Genomic DNA, 18,808 nt, shown 5'->3' on the forward strand with positions numbered 1-18,808 from the left:
AATGCCTTTTTGTTAGAGCTATATAAAACCATCAATGTAGCCTCACCCAACAGCTTGAGCTTTTGGGTTGAATTGGTTCTTTACATGATATCAGAGCCTCGGTATGGGTTCGATCATCACCGCCTCCCATTTAATTCATAATTAATTAAGTCTTGTGGAGTTTCTTAGCACAGGTAGGTGCGCCTGTGCATTGTCCACCCTTCAAGCTTAGTGGGCTCTCGTGTGAGGGGACATGTTAGAGATATATAAAACCATCAATATAGCCTCACCCAACAGCTTAAGTTTTTGGGTTGAATTGGTTTTTTACACTATCCAAAAAAGTAATCAGAACCCAACAAATATAACAACAGCAAAAACCTCAAAATACAATCCAGAAAAGAATAACTCAACCAAAGGAACAACATAAGAAACCAAAAGGAAAGAGCATGAAGATAATTGGCTAATAGCATATAAGAATCTAGGAGAATTATTATGATTGTGAAGGACAACTCTCCTAAAAGCTTAAACAGTTAGGTGAAAGCCACGGGATTCCTAGATGTTAGATTTAATATTCAAAAACCTTTGTAACTACCTAAATCAATATCTAATTATCTATAATAATAAAAATGGCCAAAAACCTTGTTTACAATGCGATGCAAGCATGCACCATTAAACAAAAAAAAATAAACATACTTTCAGGATGTGTACTTTCATCTGATTCATTAAAATCTGTAGCCTCAGCAAATGTATTGACATGTGCTCCTTCATCTAAATCCTGTATACCCAAAGCAAAGGCAGCAGCCCGACTTTTTCCCATTTCCTGCACAACTCTAGCTGCTGCATGAAGCACAGGTCTAGAAAAGCTACGGAAAGAACTTTCTAACCTGTAAAGCAGTAAATAGTAGACAATGTGCATAAAGATTAAACAATTTCCATTTCACCCAAGTTTGACGACTTGAGAATCCAACAAGACAAAATATACATGCAGGCAGAAATCCACTGAGTTTCTGAACCTTCTCATTACAAGTTTTATAAGAGGCTGAGGACGTTTTGTCTTCTGAGATTTATCTTTAGAACCTTCCTTTGATGATGCATCTGGTAACTTGAGTACCTCTCTGGTCAAACGATACCAACCAGTAGCACGCTCCTCGGTCCTATAAAGTGTAAAGACAATAAGATTACATCCCACCTAATGTCAATACTTGCACAGAATTTATAACCTAGCCAATCAAAGATAAAAATATGGTGACACAGGAGGTTATAGAGTTATATGGCAGAAATCACACCTCTCAGTGTTATCATATTTTCCAAGTACACACAATATTGCCTCAAAACAGACTCTTTCACTGGGATCCAACAGAAGTTGATAGAGCACTGAATTGAACTGAGATCTAATATCTGATCTCTCTGTAAATGCAAGTAAACAAAAATTTAATCATTGCAAACTCCCCAAAGACCACTTTCCATTAAACCACACAAATCTTTTAATACACAAACCATCTAAAGCTCTAGCTCTCGATATTGTACAGCATAACCTTGCTAGAGAAATTCTAGCAAGAACGTCATGCAAATGGAGAACATCTTGTAAAGCTCCTGCAACATAGACCCATAAAACATGAGCAAACAATCTAGTTGTAGTGGAACAACATAAAGTTAGTCATGAAAATCCACAAAGCCTCATTTCTTACTACGGAAGGAAAAAGTTATAGCTGAAGCTGAAAAACTCAGGAATTAAGTATGCAAACATTTTCCACATATATTTTGATTTTATAGTTTATTGAGTACCTGAAGTAGTGAGGAGTTCCTCTCCATGTACACATAGAACTTAAAAACTACGAGACAAATGTAAAGTAAAATAGGTGCTTTGACATATTTTACTGACAGAAAACTGATTCTTAGTCCTTAAATACTAGTTTTTACTGAATAAAGAAGACATTACGTTCAATGTTATAATGCCCCTAACCCATTTAATTAGAAAATGGCATGTGATTAAATATTTAATCATACATAAATGGGTTAAATTAAGTAAAAGACCTAATTAAATAAATTAGGGTTACTTTTAAGGTAAAAAGTATAGTCAGTGATATTTTTGTGATAAAAATGTGTGTAGGAAAAATTACCCAGAATGCAAAAGTAAAGTTAAAGATATGACTGGAAAAATATTCTAGTTCATTGGGTAAAGTTTGGTATTGAATAGAGGTGTGTAGATAGATAAGCTGTTACCCAGTTAAAAAGTAACTTCAAATAAAGCCTTAAGAAACCGTGACCTTTTATTTCATTCTCCCCGTGCGCGTTGGTTACTGTCGTCGTTCTTCCTTAGAAGCCAACTTAGGTTTCCATTTTATTTTTCCCTGATTTCCCCTTCCATCTTCAACCAAATCATTAAGTGCATTACACAAAATACATAGTAAATCACCCAAGGAATCCATTCCACCACTTTGTTTTGGCTGAAATTGCTTGTGGAGAGAGTTCTTCCTCATTCCCAATTCGTGGCACTATTCATCCAAGTGCAAAAATATGGATTTTGAGTGAGCTAAGCTTAGGTTTTGTTCTTCGGGCCTTGGATAAGCGATTTGAGGTAAGAAATCCTCATTTTAATGGTTTGATTTATATGATTTAAGTTTTGAATATTATGAGCATATGTTATAGAATACTATTGAGTTGGAATATTGAAATTTATGATAGATTAGTGTTGTTAATGAAGTTATAGTGTTAAATAAGCATGAGTATGAGTTTGAATGTTGAAAATTTTCCTTGCATCTCCCTCCCTAGAATTCAGCCATGTAGTGATGGTAGGGGTGTATGTGCAAAAATTTAATTGCTTGGTTTGTAGAGGATTATATGTATTTGGAAGTGTGAATTGAGTGATTAAATTGAAAGTATAAAAGATAATCCTTTGGAAAACCCTTCTCTTTGAATTCGGCATATAGGGTTATGTGGGGGTTGATTATGTTAAAAATTATGTTGGTGATGTATTTAGTTTCTAATGCATGGCTTTAGTATGATTTTGAAGTGAAAGGGTTTAAGAAATAATGAGAGACATCTTGGCTCCTTTGTATGTTTCATCGGCCTTGTGAAGGAAAAATAGGCAAAGTTTAGGCTTAAATTGTTATATGAATATACGAGTAACTAGGGGTCAAGTATGGGTTCTAGGAACCAATGGTTGTGTAAAAAGAATTGATGAAAAACTCTAATTTCCTTTGTTATTGGCTTCGGCCATTGTATGATTTTTGGGGCTAGGAATTGTTAAAAATTGTAAAAGATATTGTAGGAGCTTGCTTGGGTCATTCTAAGACCCTATGTAAATATGAACCAAGGTGGTTTCTTGTTGTGTGAGTAATCATCCTTAACTGGTCTAATAAGAGAGCTTAAAGATTGTGGTCTGGAATTGTATATTGGCATAGATTTGGCATAAGTGAAAAAATAAAAGTAAGCAATAAGATGAATGCGTTGTGTAAATTTCATGGCATTGTAGCATTTTATTGAATTTGTTTTGAATTCTTTCTCTAGGTGTGCCTAGGGACTGAGAGGGTTCAAATTGCCTTTGGAGTTAAATAGGTAACTTGTGTTACAAGTGAGCAGATTGGTAAAGCTTCAAGAGGTAAGCTTTATGTTTAAAAAGTCTTTTCCTGCTTGATGCTCCACCATAGTTAGTAAACTGTGGTTGGATTGTATGATTGTTTTGATGCTTTGTATAGATGCATTCATATAGAGCTATTTGATAACATGATATGACTTGTTCTGATATGATTTCTGTATTGATTGTATGGTACATTGATGTCTTCTTGGGGTTCCCCTGAGATTGACGATGTACGCCTCTGACATGTTCTGGTTCCGCTTGGGGTCCTCCCTTGGGAACACATGCGTTGATTTCTGCTTGGGGTCCTCCCTTGGGAATGACTGCGTACACCTCTAATAAGATATGTATGTGTGCTTTGTTCTGTTATGATATATGTTATATGTTGCATTGGTATACTCTGTATCTGACTTTCATGCAGGAGCGAGCCAGGGGTATGGAGAATTCTCTATAAACCTGGAGCTTATTGAGATTTGTTATCTCACCCCTCTTTGGGGACATCATTTCAGGTTCTCAGATCCCCGGTGAGCCCTCACTAGGCAGGGACGCGACCCGTGGTTGAGGCGTTTCGACGGACCAGATTGAGTAGCTATAGGCTACTGCTATTTTGGAGTATACTGATGTTATTTAGCATTTCAGTATTTTCTGGATCATGATGTTTGATCCTTTATTTTGTATATGGCCTGTATATGTTTTGTACATGTCTGTCAGTTTGATGCATGTACATTTGGGTATTCAGGCATGTTGATATGACGATGTAGTATTCAGTTATGTTTACTTGATGGATTGCATGCTGTTAGATATAGTGGCACGGAGTCAAGTTATGTATGCGTCCATGGATGGGTATATTTTATATGGATGTCTGGTACTTCTGAAAGAATATGCTGTATAAACTGTCTATCAGGAACTCGTGAGAGTGGGATTGGAAAATCCCCAGTTGTCCGATTTACAGAGGTTACTCTGTCCGATTTTTCGTCTCCGTCAAATAAGAATTAAACTAGAAAAAGAAAAAGTTAGCTCGTATTTTCGTAAGTTAAGTCTTCCGCTGTTTCTGTTTGTATCATATGCATGTTAATTGAACCGGCTCGAGACGGGGATGTTACAAATGTCATAATCAAACAATCAAAAATAAATGAAGAAAGCAAGAGATGATGAAGATCCAATAAGCATACCTCCAGGCTGCACATGCTTTCCTGCAGAAGAATATCAAGGGAGCATTAGATTTAAGGATGGAGAAATTTTTTAACATTACAGTGCGAAAAAATATGCAATGAAATGCCATTTAAATAGAAAATTATTATGAAGATTTGCACTGTTACCTAAGGCCATTGCAACAGCATAAGGGTCCCTAGTAGCTAACTCAGACACAATTTCCAACGCATGTCTCACAGCAACCGGATCAGCATATGAAATCCTGAAGTCAACCCTTTAATTCTGAGAACTATAATCCAGAAACAAGGAAGGGAAGAATGCAAAAGCTACTAAACTATGCATAGTTAATGCTAGCTCCAAAATAGATGAAAAGCAAGCGGCAAAAAGTTGCTCCAACAAAGAGAGTCCATGAACTATCATGTCCCTCTAAGCTCTGGTTCTTGAAATTTCCAGAATCCAGTTTTCCTCTCAATCAGAAGACACCAAACTATTGCAAGTAAAGCACATGTCCATAAAACTCTATTTCTGTTCTTCCAAAAATTTTGAAACAACCAATGGAATGTACTTGAATTCATGTCTTTTTATCCCCGATACATGTTTTAACTACTGAGAACCAAACAATGCAAAAACAAATTATCATCAGTTTCTGATTTCATAAAACAGATCAGACACACAGACAACAAAGCCTCAAGTCAAAAACTATTTTCGTTAAAAAAATCAATATAATTAAACAGAAAAAAGGGAAATTACAACAAGAAGATGAGATAGCCCAATAAGAAAAGAAGCACGAAGAAAATAGAGAGAATCAATAATGCAGCAAAGCTGTTCAATCACTCTGCAAATCAAAAACATAAATTCCTTTGGAAAATGTCAACTACGTGGGAATAATTAAGATTCTTAAAAAAGACAGGAAAACCAGAATCATCCGTGGTCCAAATCCTGCCATCCAGATTGCAGATAAGTGGACAATTACACTATTCAAGGGCGAATAAAAGTAACAGCAAACACAAGATTTACCAATTATTAATATTAATATTTATTAGTAACTGAAAACTCCCAAAAAAGTATTAGATCATCCAAAATATAAAGACTTGGGATTGAAACATTATGATACAATGCCAATTGCAAATCCTAGTAAAAGCAAAACCACCCAAATAAGAAATTAAAAATACCACCCATCACACCAATACCTCACAATTCAAACACGTTTAAATAAAAATCTAAGAAGGACGATGATGGAACCCAGAAAAATAACACTGAATTTACTGAAATAATGGAGGCATAGCCTCTTTACACTAATACCAGAAAAATAAACCAAAAACCTCAACTCACCCTCAAAGTCAACAACCTTAGGCTTCAAGAGATCCCCAAATTCCCCACTAAACCAATACTGAATTCATGCCTCTAACTACACACTCAATCTCCTTTTATTCCCTCCTCTAAGAATATTCTAGAAAGTTTTCTAACTGACCCCATCACTTTTAAGCCCATCAATACTCCCCCTCAAAAATTCACCTTGTCCTCTAGGAACAGAAAGAGGATAAGTGATGTGAGAAAGCATCCATCTAGATCCCATTGCTTGCAATATATTAACCCAATTGGCAACTCCAACGTCTTCATTTCATGAACCTCACTTACAGTATATTCCCAATTCAGTGCACCCAAAATAGTAACACTTTCGGACTGAACTGGGATATGCAATGAAGAGTAGGCACATTTATGCTACAAAACATTGCTATCTCGTTCAAGTGCTCAAGGATAAAAAGTGGATTAGTCATTCCAATACGCAGCATTGTGCTCGCATCAGCTGGTAGTACTGCTGCTAAGGCATTCAATAAAGTTGGAAGATTCATACCAATGTCACAACCATATGCTCCAACGTCTTCACTGCTCAGCCATATCTCTTTAACTCCATCGGATATGACCGATTTTACACAGCCAACAAGGCTATCTATTGTGTAACTCCCTAGGTGACTCCAAGCATGCTTTGTCTTGCAGTAAGTGCAAGCACCTATACAACCAGCATTGATAGTGTTGAATTGGTTCTTTACATGGTATCAGAACCTCGTGTCCCGGGTTCGATCCTCGCCGCCCCCCACTTTCTTTCAAGTGGAATTTCTTTGTTCGCACAGGTAGGTGGGCCTGTGCATTGTCCACCCTTCAAGCCCAGTGGGCTCTCGTGTGAGGGGGCGTGTTGAGATATATAAAACCATTAAAAAGCCCTCACACACCAGCTTAAGCTTTTGGGTTGAATTGGTTCTTTACAGATAGGAAGAATCTCAACAAACTTGTTCTTTCTCACTTATTTAAGGGGGAAAAAGAGCATCACAATCGAAACAGAGATTGTATCTCCTTCGTTCTTCCAACCCCTCCTTGGTTAAATGAATAAATCGCGACCCTTGGCTCCCCACTACGTTGGCCACTGTCGTAGATGTCGCTGCCTTTGTTGATTTTGTTTCCTTTCTTCAACCTTCAATTGTGTTAGGGTTCGATCCACCCCCACTAGCCATTGAAGTTTGTGTAGAACTTCCATAGGTGATATTTTCATGAGCCCCAGTAGTCTGAGGCCCATTTTGTCCCAATCAATAACCTCCATTCAGCCCAATTCTATTATCTTTAGTCCACAATGTTGTCCGCCCCAAATAGTCACCCCCAAGCCCATTTCCTGCTCTCCCTGATCCTCCCACTTGAGTTACGGACCAATTCATGAGGGCAAGTTTTGTATAGTGTGTTGATCCAATCTTCCTCAGCCCAATTCCCTTGCAGCCCACATACCCACTCACCCTTCCCATCATCTTCTCCTTCCCTTCTACCTCTTGCGTCAATGATATGAGTTCTACTATGCTTGCCACCTGCTACTGTCCAGTCTCCGCTCCAATGTCCTTCTGCCCAGTAGCTGTCCCATTCTCTTCACAAATCTTCCTCTCTTCTTCTTCCTCTCTGTCTTCTTCATCTTCTTGCGCTTCTCTTTTTTCTTTTTCTCCAATTCTTCTACATCTTCATTTATGTTTCGATCTGCTTCACCTTCGTTTCCTACACATCTTGATATTTCCTTTGCTTCTCCTTCGTTTCCTTCACATCTTGATATTTCCTTTTCTTTTCTTTTTTTTTCTTTTTCTTCGTCGGTTTCTTCCTTCTTTTTTTCTTCATCTTTTTCTTTTTTCTTTTTTGATTTCTTCTTCTGCTCTTTCTACGTTTCCTTCTTCGAATTGTGTCGTTTTCTCCATTTTTTCCTCTTTCCCTGCTGCTGTCTTTTCTTTCTTTCTTTCGTTTTCTTCTTCTATTTTTTTAAAATTCTCAGACTTCATCTTCTCGTATTCAAGCCTCTGTCTCCCCATCTTCTCTATTGCATCATCGAAAGCCTTCACAATTTTTTTCAAATTTTCCCTAAGCTCTAAATCACTGACTCCTCCCATTTTATTTTATGTTTTAGATCTGGACCAGAAGCCCCCTAGATCGGAAGTGCTCTGATACCAAATAGATGGAACCCAAAAAAATAACACTAAATTTACTAAAATAATAGAGGCATAGCCTCTTTTTACAAACACTAATACCAGAAAAATAAGCCAAAGACCTCAACTCACCCTCAAAGCCAACAACCCTAGGCTTCAAAAGATCCCCAAATTCCCCACTAAAACAATACTAAATTTATGCCTACCTCACTACACACTCACTCTCCTTTTATTCCCTCCTCTAAGAATATTCTAGAAAGTTTCCTAACTATTGAAAAGAAGTTTTTGTATATTGATATTGAATAAATTACATGAGTGAGTATTTATACAAGAAAGAATCGCTAAGAATGACTAAGCGATGACTAATCAATCCTATCACAATCCTAATCACAATCAATTATAATCAATCACAATTAATCCTAATCAATCATAATCAATCCTAATCAATCATAATCAATCCTAATTAATAGGAAATAAAAACGGAAACATGTTTGAATTCTAATTTTCTACACTCCCCCTCAAGTTGGGAGGTAAATATTGATCATTCCCAACTTGCCAATCAAGTCTTCGAATGCTGGACGGTGTAGGCCCTTGGTAAGGACATCTGCCGTTTGCTCTTTGGTTGGAACATATATCAAATGCACACTTCCATCATCTAATTTTTCTTTGATGAAGTGACGATCAACTTCCACGTGCTTTGTTCGATCATGATGCACAGGATTTTGAGCAATGCTAACAGCTGCCTTGTTGTCACAATATAGTTTTATTGGTAGGGAATATGAAATCTTCAACTCTTGAAGAAGTCTTCTCAACCAGATTCCTTCACAAACTCCATGAGCTAAAGCTCGAAATTCTGCTTCAACACTACTTCTTGCAACCACTGTTTGCTTTTTGCTTCTCCAAGTAACAAGATTTCCCCACACATAGGTGCAATAGCCTGAGGTAGATCTTCTGTCTACTGATGAGCCTGCCCAATCTGCATCAGTGTAGATTTCAATTGTCCTTTTATACCCCTTTTTAAAGAATAATCCTCTTCCTGGAGTATTCTTGAGGTATCTAAGCACCCTATAGACTGCACTAAGATGCTTCTCCTTGGGTGAGTGCATGAATTGACTAATCATACTCACCGCAAAGGCAATGTCAGGACGCGTATGAGATAAGTAGATTAGTTTACCAACCAATCGCTGATATTGTTCTTTATCCACCTCATTCCCATCTTCAATACCTAACTTGGTATTAGGTTCCACAGGTGTCTCAGCAGGTTTACACCCTAACATTCCTGTTTCCAACAAAAGATCTAGAACATATTTCTTTTGTGTTAGAGTGATACCTGTTTTGCTCCTAGCAACTTCCATACCAAGGAAATATTTGAGAGTGCCAAGGTCTTTGAGTTCAAATTGAGCTGCTAGAAATTTCTTCAAGGTGTTCAATTCCTCAATATCATCACCTGTAAGAATTATATCATCTACATATACAATAAGAATAGCAATTTTACCATCCTTAGAGTGTTTGTGGAAGAGAGTATGATCAGTCTGTGCTTGAATGAAGCCTCTTCTTTTGACTGCTTGTGTGAATTTGTCGAACCATTCTCTGGGAGACTGTTTCAATCCATATAGAGACTTTTTTAGTTTACACACTGATCCATTTCCCTTTTCAAAACCAGGTGGAGGATCCATATAGACTTCTTCATGTAAGTCACCATTTAGGAATGCATTCTTCACATCTAACTGTTGCAGAGGCCAATCTAGATTGGCAGCAAGAGATAAGAGAACTCGGATGGTATTGACTTTAGCAACCGGAGCAAAAGTCTCATGATAATCTATCCCATGAGTCTGAGTGAAACCCTTTGCAACCAATCTTGCCTTGTATCTGTTGATGCTATTATCTGCATTGAATTTTATTGTAAACACCCATTTGCATCCTACTGCTTTTTTTCCTTTGGGTAGGGTCACTCTCTCCCAAGTTCCATTTCTTTCTAAAGCATTCATTTCTTCAAAGACAGCATCCCTCCATTTTTTATCATTGAGAGCCTCATGTATATTTCTCGGTATCTTTGTACTATCCAACATAGTATTGAAAGCACGAAACCCTGGGGACAACTTTCCATATGAAATATGATTAGAAATAGGATGAGTAGTACAAGATCGAGTACCTTTTCTGAGAGCAATGGGCAAGTGTAGATCATTTTCACCATGACACTCAAGTATTGGGGTGCTGGAACTAGAACATGGTTCAGAATCCTGGCAGTGTAGAGGCTCTGGGTTATTCACACTTTGAGGAGGCTTTCGCCTGCTATAAACTTGTCCCCATTTTGAGGAGGCTCCTGATGGTGAGGATTCTGTAGCTCCCCCTGTTTCCAAAAGTAGAGGTAATACTGTGGCATTAATAGGTTCCCATGACTGATCTTCATCTACTCCTATAGACTCCCCCTGAAGAGAAGTCGAGGGGAAGAAAGGGTCATTCTCAGAAAGTGACATCCATAGAGACAAAGACCTTACGAAGAGAGGGTGAATAACACTTATAGCCACGTTGAGTAGGAGAATAACCAATAAAGACACACTGGAGAGACTTAGGATCAAGCTTAGACCGTTGATGGGAGGGAATATGGACAAATACAACACAACCAAATAACTTGAGAGGTAAGGAGGAGACACCTCGGAAGGAAGGGAAGATACGAACAAGACTAGAAAGAGGAGACTGAAATTTCAGAATGCGAGATGGCATTCGATTTATCAGATACGAGGCAGTGAGAACTGCCTCTCCCCAAAGATATTTAGGAACACTCGTGGTAAACATAAGAGCCCGAGCAACTTCAAGGAGATGTCGGTTTTTTCTTTCCGCAACTCCGTTTTGTTGGGGTGTGTCAGGACACGAGCTTTGGTGAAGGATGCCATGTTGGGAAAGATATTCTCCAAGAATAGAGTTAAAATACTCTTTGCCATTATCTGTACGAAGAATTTGTATAGCAACTTGGAATTGGGTTTGAACCATGGCATGAAATTTTTTAAACACGGATGCAGCATCGGACTTATCCTTTAGAAGATACACCCAACAAACTCGAGAATGGTCATCAATGAAGGTAATGAACCATCGAGTACCTGAAATATTTTTAACACGGGCTGGACCCCATATGTCGCTATGAATTAAGGAAAATGGGAAAGAGTCATGGTGAACTTTAGAAGGATAATGAGCACGAGTATGCTTGGCAAGTTGACAAATATCACAAGAAAACAAACTTGGACTTTTATTAATAAATAAGTTTGGCAACAACTTCTGAAGATAAATAAAATTTGGATGGCCTAGCCTACGATGCCACAGCATAACATCATTACATGAATCAAAAGGAAACATAGAGTTTTTTTCTACGAAAACAGCTTCATGAGTCACATCCTCCTCAAAGTAGTAAAATCCACCATCCTCTCTAGCACTGCCAATCATCCTCTCCGAGTCCTGTTCCTGAAAAACACAACCATGTGGAAAGAATTTAGCAAAGCAATGCAACTCAGAGGTGAGCTTGCTAATGGAAATGAGATTACAAGTCAGAGAAGGAACATAAAGAACTGATGTCAAAGTAATCAGCTCAGAAAGTTTAATGGTTCCGTGTCCCGCAATCTGGGAAAAACTGTCATCGGCGATCTTGACCCGAGAAGGTTCAGAATATGGAGTGTATGAACAAAACAAGCCAAGATTACCTGTCATATGATCAGAGGCTCCAGAATCAAGGATCCAATGATTTTGACTATCAACATGGAAAGTTGTACCTTGCTGGACCACATGACTAGTGGCCTTAGGAGGTTGCTCGTGGTAATAAAAAGAGTGTTTTGAGGAAGCCATGAATAAAAAGAGAAGGGTTGACCGTTGATGAAAAATCAAGTTTTGTAAACTTTTGATCTGACCTCTGGAACAGGAAGGGGAGAAGCCGGCGAGAAGGTCTGTGCAAGTCGCGACGGAAAAAAAACGTCTGGAAGGCGGCGCGTGGTGGTGCGTGTAGCGGCTGACGACGATGGGTCCAGCGGCGGTCGACTCGTCGGATCCTTCTGAGTCGAATGGTCACCTCACTTTTTTTGATCGGAGGTCAGTAAACTAGGTTTCTGTGTTGGACAGATTCAAGGCGGTGTTTAGGAGGTGTTTGACGGTGATGGAAGTGTTTGGATGGTTATTTCAGATTTGAATTAGGGTAGGAACGAACCCGCTCTGATACCATATTGAAAAGAAGTTTTTGTATATTGATATTGAATAAATTACATGAGTGAGTATTTATACAAGAAAGAATCGCTAAGAATGACTAAGCGATGACTAATCAATCCTATCACAATCCTAATCACAATCAATTATAATCAATCACAATTAATCCTAATCAATCATAATCAATCCTAATCAATCATAATCAATCCTAATTAATAGGAAATAAAAACGGAAACATGTTTGAATTCTAATTTTCTACACTAACAAATTAACTAATTGACCCCATCACGTTTAGGCCCATCAGACGATAACATTAAATTTAAAAAACCAATTAGTGGTTTATATTTTTTTGATAAAAGAATACTTCCTTAAAAGAAAGAGGAAATGCCCTGCTGAAACTAGGAAATAAAAATAAAAATAAAAATCTAAAAACAAAGGAACTATGGGCAAAAGAACCTAAAGTCCAAGCACGTGCATCCAGAATACTAGCAAGGCAAAATATATCAAACACAAACTCAATCATTAGTCATTAATATTCCAAAAGAAATGAAAATTCCAAGGGATCTACTCAGTGGGTGGCGGAAGGGGGAGGATCCAGCTTGTGGAATTGTGCAAGATAGAAATGTGTGAAAGGCAAGGAAAAAGATCAAAGAAAGAGTATTTCCTCATCCCCATATCCTCCGAAAAATCAAACCAGAAGCCATTTCCGCACGCAAACTGGGCAAAGGACAGTTATAAGTACAAAATGAATTTCTGAGGACTTCCATGAGTAACATTGACCTCAAGCTTGACATCACACCCATTCTGATGAAGGCCTTACTTAACTCCTCATTACCTATGCCAAAGAGAATGAGGTTCCAAAGTTTCCATAAGGCAATATTTTTAGATCATTTTTACTGAAAATGATGTTTTGATAGAGTCCAAAAGTGTTGATTGATCCATGTCGCCAAACCCACCTAAAGGGATAAGGTTTGGTTGTTGTTATTGGATTCCCTAGGCATAAGCCATGAGCTGAAACACGCTGATACAGACCAACAATTTCATTTAGAGAAACAGCACCAGAATCGTAGCACAATTCATGAAATACTAATGTGGACAGTATATTAAGAGCAAATGGAGCAATCTTCAGCCGCTATTACAATAATAGAGACAATATAATCCTAATTGCATTGACAGTAATGGAAGAACAATAACACAGGGACTCAATTACACTAAGAAAAAAAGTACATGCAGAAAGAAAAGATAGTTCTAGAGCAATTCGAGAGGCTCTAGACTCTCCCAAGTTCCAAGCCTATTCCAAATCCAAGATGCCCCTCACTCTTCTCCTTCCTTACTATTTAACCACCTCCAACTTCACTTCCCACGCCATTCTGTTAGAACCAATTGCAAGTGGTCATAACTGCCTTGCTGAGTTAGCCGTATGCTTTCCCTAAATTGTCCTTAGGGTGGGATCGTATCACACGCGTAATAAAATTGAAAAATAAACTCCCATGAAACCCGACTTGCAAGGGTACGGAGAGGAAATCTTTGAATTACAACTTTATAAAGAGACTTTTCTATATTTGAACCAATGACCTTTTGGTCACAAAAGAGTAGTTTTACCACTGCTTCAGACTCATTCTCATAGTTGAAACATGCATAGAAGCTAGAAAAAACAAGCCTCTCTCTAAGAATATGTACCAGAAAAAATTTGAGTCACCCATTGTGCTCAAGTCAAATTCACCACAAACCAGTGAAGAAAGCACAATTCTGTAACAAATTATGCAAATGAGCTGTGCCTAGTACATCATGTGTGTGATATGCAGAAGAAAACTCCTCTGCTGTTGCCACGAAAAGATCCATGCAATAATTAGTAAACGTTAGTTATAAGAGTAACTTACCCATGTACAGCATAATGCAGAAATGCCGGATTTCCGGGATCCAGAGGAAGTCTTCTCAGAGCACTCAAGACAGCGTATTGTAGATTGCTTCGGATGATGTACTATATGATCAAGCATATAAAGAAACATAAATAGCACTACTGACTCAATTAACATATATTATTCATATTTGACAATTAAAAATTCCGCATAAAATGTTGGCAAATTATAATAAACCTATATACAAATTATGTCATGAGAAATTAGAAGTACATCAACTCCAAAATGTAAATTAACCCCTTTACGATGGTGATTCAGATGCAGCATTTTCAGTAGCTGTTGAGAATTTTGGGACCAATGTACTTTCTCCTTTTAGCCAGATTATTTTCATTTACGAATTTTAGATGGTTGGGAAACATCTATATGATGTCAAGATCTGCTGTTTTCTCCCTAATAAAGAATATCTTATCAGGAAGAAAGAGAGAGGTGTCAAATCAGTACAGCTTGCTCTCTCTAAACTATCTTTAAGAGCCTAGAATTTTGCAGCTTCGACAGCAAGCGGCTACAGTTCCATAAGAGATTAAAAAAATCCCTTTCAAGTTAAACACTAAAATATATACACATATATCAGCATAAAAGAAAGAATAGGTCAAAGCAATGATCTTACTTCTTTATCACCACCTTTAGTCCCAAATATGCCTTTCTTCCGCTTTTGTGGATCACCAACCTGAAAATTGTCAATAGCAGAAAAAGTGAAGAAAGCTCAAGTAACATAATTTCACAACTCTTTTTGATAAATAAAAAACTTTTTTTAGAAACAAAGTGAGAAAAGGGATAAAAAGATATCCTCCAACAGAAAAACTACATTGAAAAGGCAGGAGATACAAAATGAAATAAAAAATAATGAAGCTCTCAAATGCCTTTGTATATCAGCCTATAGAACTCTTTGCAAGAAGCCATGCACTAAATGCCATGAAGAGGCTATGAAATTGTTTTTCCCAAATCAAGTACGGGGACAAAGATTTTCCCTTAAAGATATATGCATTTCACTACAGTCAAAGCCACAATGCTGCCCTCTTTTCCTGACCAAAGACCCAGATCTTAATTAAAAGAAAAGCTCCAAACTCTGAGGGCATACCCAAGATTTATGAAATACACCAACAGTTCCAAAGAACTTATTCCATGTAGAGATGGCTAAAGGATAAATTGAAAATAAATGTGCAATAGTCAATATCTAGTATACATAATGAAGATAATAGGAAAGCACAAACCTTCTCTAGTATGCCAAATACAATTTCATACAATCTGGACAAAACTTCAGTGTTGGATGAGGGAGCATATGTAAGTGCCTTCAAGGCTTGCAGTCTTCGAGCATGAACTACAGAACACAAATTGAATAATGAAGACATTATCTCAAAATGAAAAATGAAGACATACTTCAACAACTGTAACTAATGCAATGTTTAACACAATGCCCAATTTAATTTTCAAACAGGCCCAACTCATATTTACGAAAAAAAGAAAATCATTCCATCAGCATAATTCTGATAATTTAGTTTAGAAATTATATAATCATATTAGCTCTGGAAGTCATGCGATGTAACATTGTACTTTATTACTGTATTTTCAAAGACAATATCACAAAAAGGACATATACATTCAGATTGAAAATCAGAAATAATGATTGCACTTGCACCAAGGAGCTTCGAAAATCAGAGGCATACACGAAACATCCTGCTCAAGATAACTTCTAATAAATTTCGAGAGGAACTAGTCATTCATCCTGTCGGAAAGCATCTTCTATTGATACTTCCTATATCTCTTATTCAGAGAATGTATATCCAAAGCAAATTTTCATTCATTTCCTAGTTTCCTTATCTTCTTAGCTACCTATTATTAGAGATTGTGAATTCCTAGTTTTCTATTATTAGAGATTATAAATCATGCATAAATAAAATGTGTCATTGATCGAGGGTAGACGGTGGCAATGATGGTCGGACGGAAGTTTTTTGGTGGATCTAGAGCTTTATGGTGATCTGGGTACCGACCTAAATGGCGGTCGGAAGAATGATATAGACATTGTAGGGTTTTTCTGAACAGACATCAAGCCCAAAAAGAGCCAACTCTAAAACCACCTAAGCAACCCCTTATCACCTATCAATGTCAACCAAAGGAGGTCTTGACGTAACTTGGTTAGGTCTTGAGATAACTTTGTTAAAGAATGGTATTGCGATTTGACAAAGAAATTTTGCTTCGGATATATTGAAAAAGAGTGGCATTGCAAGATCAAAAGGAATCTTATTCAGATCCTGGCATGTATAGGAGATTAGTTGCAAAACTAAACTACCTTATGCTAACTAGACCAGATATTTCCTTCGTAGTCAATGTAGTGAGTCAATTCATGCAATCTCCATATGTTGATCATTCGAATGTAGCCATATGAATCCTACAATATATTAAAAATGCTCTAGTTCAAGTATTGTTGTATAAAGAAGAGGATTATGGTCAAGTTTTGAGGAACATGGTACATTGATGCTGATTAGGCTGGTTCATCTATTGATAAGAGATCTACTTCGAGATAATGTGTCTTTATTAGAGGTAACATTGTATCCTAAAAAAGCAAGAAGCAAAATATGGTTGTGTGGTCCAATGTAAAAGCCAAGTATAGTGCCATGGCAATTGTCACTTATGAACTTAAATGGGTTAAACAATTACTTCATGAGTTGAAGTTTGGCAATGTTGATCATATGCAGCCATATTGTGATAATCAAGTTGTTTTACACATTGTATCAAATTCAGTCTCCCAAGCATATACAGATTGATTCTCATTGTTAGAGAAATATAATATAAAATCATTAATATGGCCTTCACCTAACAGTTTAAGCTTTTGAGTTGGGCTGGTTGCTTGACATGATATCAAAGCCTTTGAAACCAAGTGGTCACGAGTTCAATCCTCACCGCCTTACTTTATTAATAAATAATTAAATATTACGGAGTTTTTTAGCATAGGTAGATAGGTTTGTGCATTATCTAACCTACAAGCCCGATGAGCTCTCGTATGAAAGGAAACATTAGAAAAATATAATATAAACATATTAATATGGTCTTCACCTTACAGCTTAAACTTTTGGGTTGGGTTGGTTCTTGACATAAATCATTATAGAATTAGTAAATTCTAGCGTGTAGCTTGTTGATATTCTCACAGAGTCATTGTGGGAATCTTGAACAGATTTCATCTTTGACAAGCTTCGTGCATATGATTTGTATGTTCCAACTTACGGGGGAGTGTTGAAAAGTATCTTCTATTTAGAGAAATACTTCCTATACTGTATATACCTAGCATTTGAATTGTGTGACACTCATTAAAATTCCTAGAGACTCTAAATTCCTAGAGACTGTAAATTCCTAGTTTCCCGTTATTAGAGATTGTGGATCATTCACAAATATAATGTGCTGCTAAGGATTTCCTCAAGCAATTCAAAAATTCCTATTCAATAAACCTTCCCTTCTAAACAAAATATTCTATTTCTCCAAACTTTCCTCCCTCCAATCTGAACAAAAAGGTTACAGAGGATTAAACCGCTCTGATACCATATTGGAAATTCTATAGAAACAAAGTTATTTTCATTATTGGAGAGGCATCAATATATAGAAGCATAAATACAAGTTTATAAACAACTAAGCAACTAACAGGTAAAATGATAGAGACAAAAGTTGTTTACATAATTCAACTACTATCTTATCCCTATCCCTAATCATTACCCTTAATACTAATTAACAGCCCAAGAGCAAGAATAGTTATTTCTCAAATCAAGGTATAACATATGAGCTCCTGCACAAATACACATGCAAGCATGCAACCTTGTGCCATGACAGGTTTAAAACCATCAAAACAAAAGTTATTAACTACTTACATTCAACATCAGCATTTGTGGCTTCTGCAGTAAGCTGTTCTACTATTCGTGGCACAACATCAGCTCGAGTAACACCTCCAACTGCATCCATGTCAGCCAGAGCATCCCAATTAGGGGTGGGTATCCCACCACCTGTGCTCAAACCTTGGGGACCAGTGTCAGACAAAATTCTGGCGAGGTAGTAATAGACATATCGCAGGACATTTTTATCTTCACACTGCTGATTAAGCTACAGAACAAACATAAAGATAAATGATTTTCCCAACATACTAAGCAAAGGTAAACAAATTCCATAAGGAAAGTTCATTATGACATAATGTTGCACGTTTCATAGTACATGCAGTTCAGCAGTAGGCCCATCATTTAAAAAGAATGCCCAGTAGTAGACCTTAGACATACAAAGAAGCACCTACGGGCTAAAGAAGTTTTAATCTGACATGTAAAAAGAATTAAACAAGCTACGTAAGGAGTACAACCCAAAAAATAAATAAATAAACAAAGAAGGCTAGAAACCACAAATCACAATTATAAGAAAGTATTCAAGTTCAAGGGAATTGGAGCAAACCATGAGAAGAGAGGGAGCCAATGAAGGGTCGACCGAATTATACACTGCAAGTTTGGGAAATACATGATGCACTAATTGCCGCTGAGAACTTTTCTGAAACCGAGTTACCATAAAAAAACAAAAAT

The 18,808-nt window shown here is 37.2% G+C and overlaps 1 protein-coding gene across 1 annotated transcript in view; it reads right to left on the reverse strand.

Annotated features, from left to right (window-relative positions):
* Positions 1-18,808, reverse strand: part of LOC133293078 (uncharacterized) — a 33,212-nt gene that overhangs the window by 13,602 nt on the left and 802 nt on the right. The window contains exons 4-14 of the mRNA XM_061491601.1: positions 18,684-18,776; positions 18,119-18,347; positions 15,476-15,582; positions 14,872-14,931; positions 14,226-14,326; positions 4,876-4,970; positions 4,729-4,749; positions 1,477-1,572; positions 1,266-1,386; positions 993-1,133; positions 673-863 (exon numbers count right to left, since the gene is read on the reverse strand). Coding sequence (XP_061347585.1) covers positions 673-863; positions 993-1,133; positions 1,266-1,386; positions 1,477-1,572; positions 4,729-4,749; positions 4,876-4,970; positions 14,226-14,326; positions 14,872-14,931; positions 15,476-15,582; positions 18,119-18,347; positions 18,684-18,776 — 1,255 coding nt within the window. The remainder of the gene's footprint in view (positions 1-672; positions 864-992; positions 1,134-1,265; positions 1,387-1,476; positions 1,573-4,728; positions 4,750-4,875; positions 4,971-14,225; positions 14,327-14,871; positions 14,932-15,475; positions 15,583-18,118; positions 18,348-18,683; positions 18,777-18,808) is intronic.

The sequence above is a fragment of the Gastrolobium bilobum genome, unplaced genomic scaffold (assembly GCF_033153095.1).
Source record: "Gastrolobium bilobum isolate Gb01-03AN ecotype WA unplaced genomic scaffold, APGP_CSIRO_Gbil_v1 utg16185, whole genome shotgun sequence".
NCBI lineage: Eukaryota > Viridiplantae > Streptophyta > Magnoliopsida > Fabales > Fabaceae > Gastrolobium > Gastrolobium bilobum.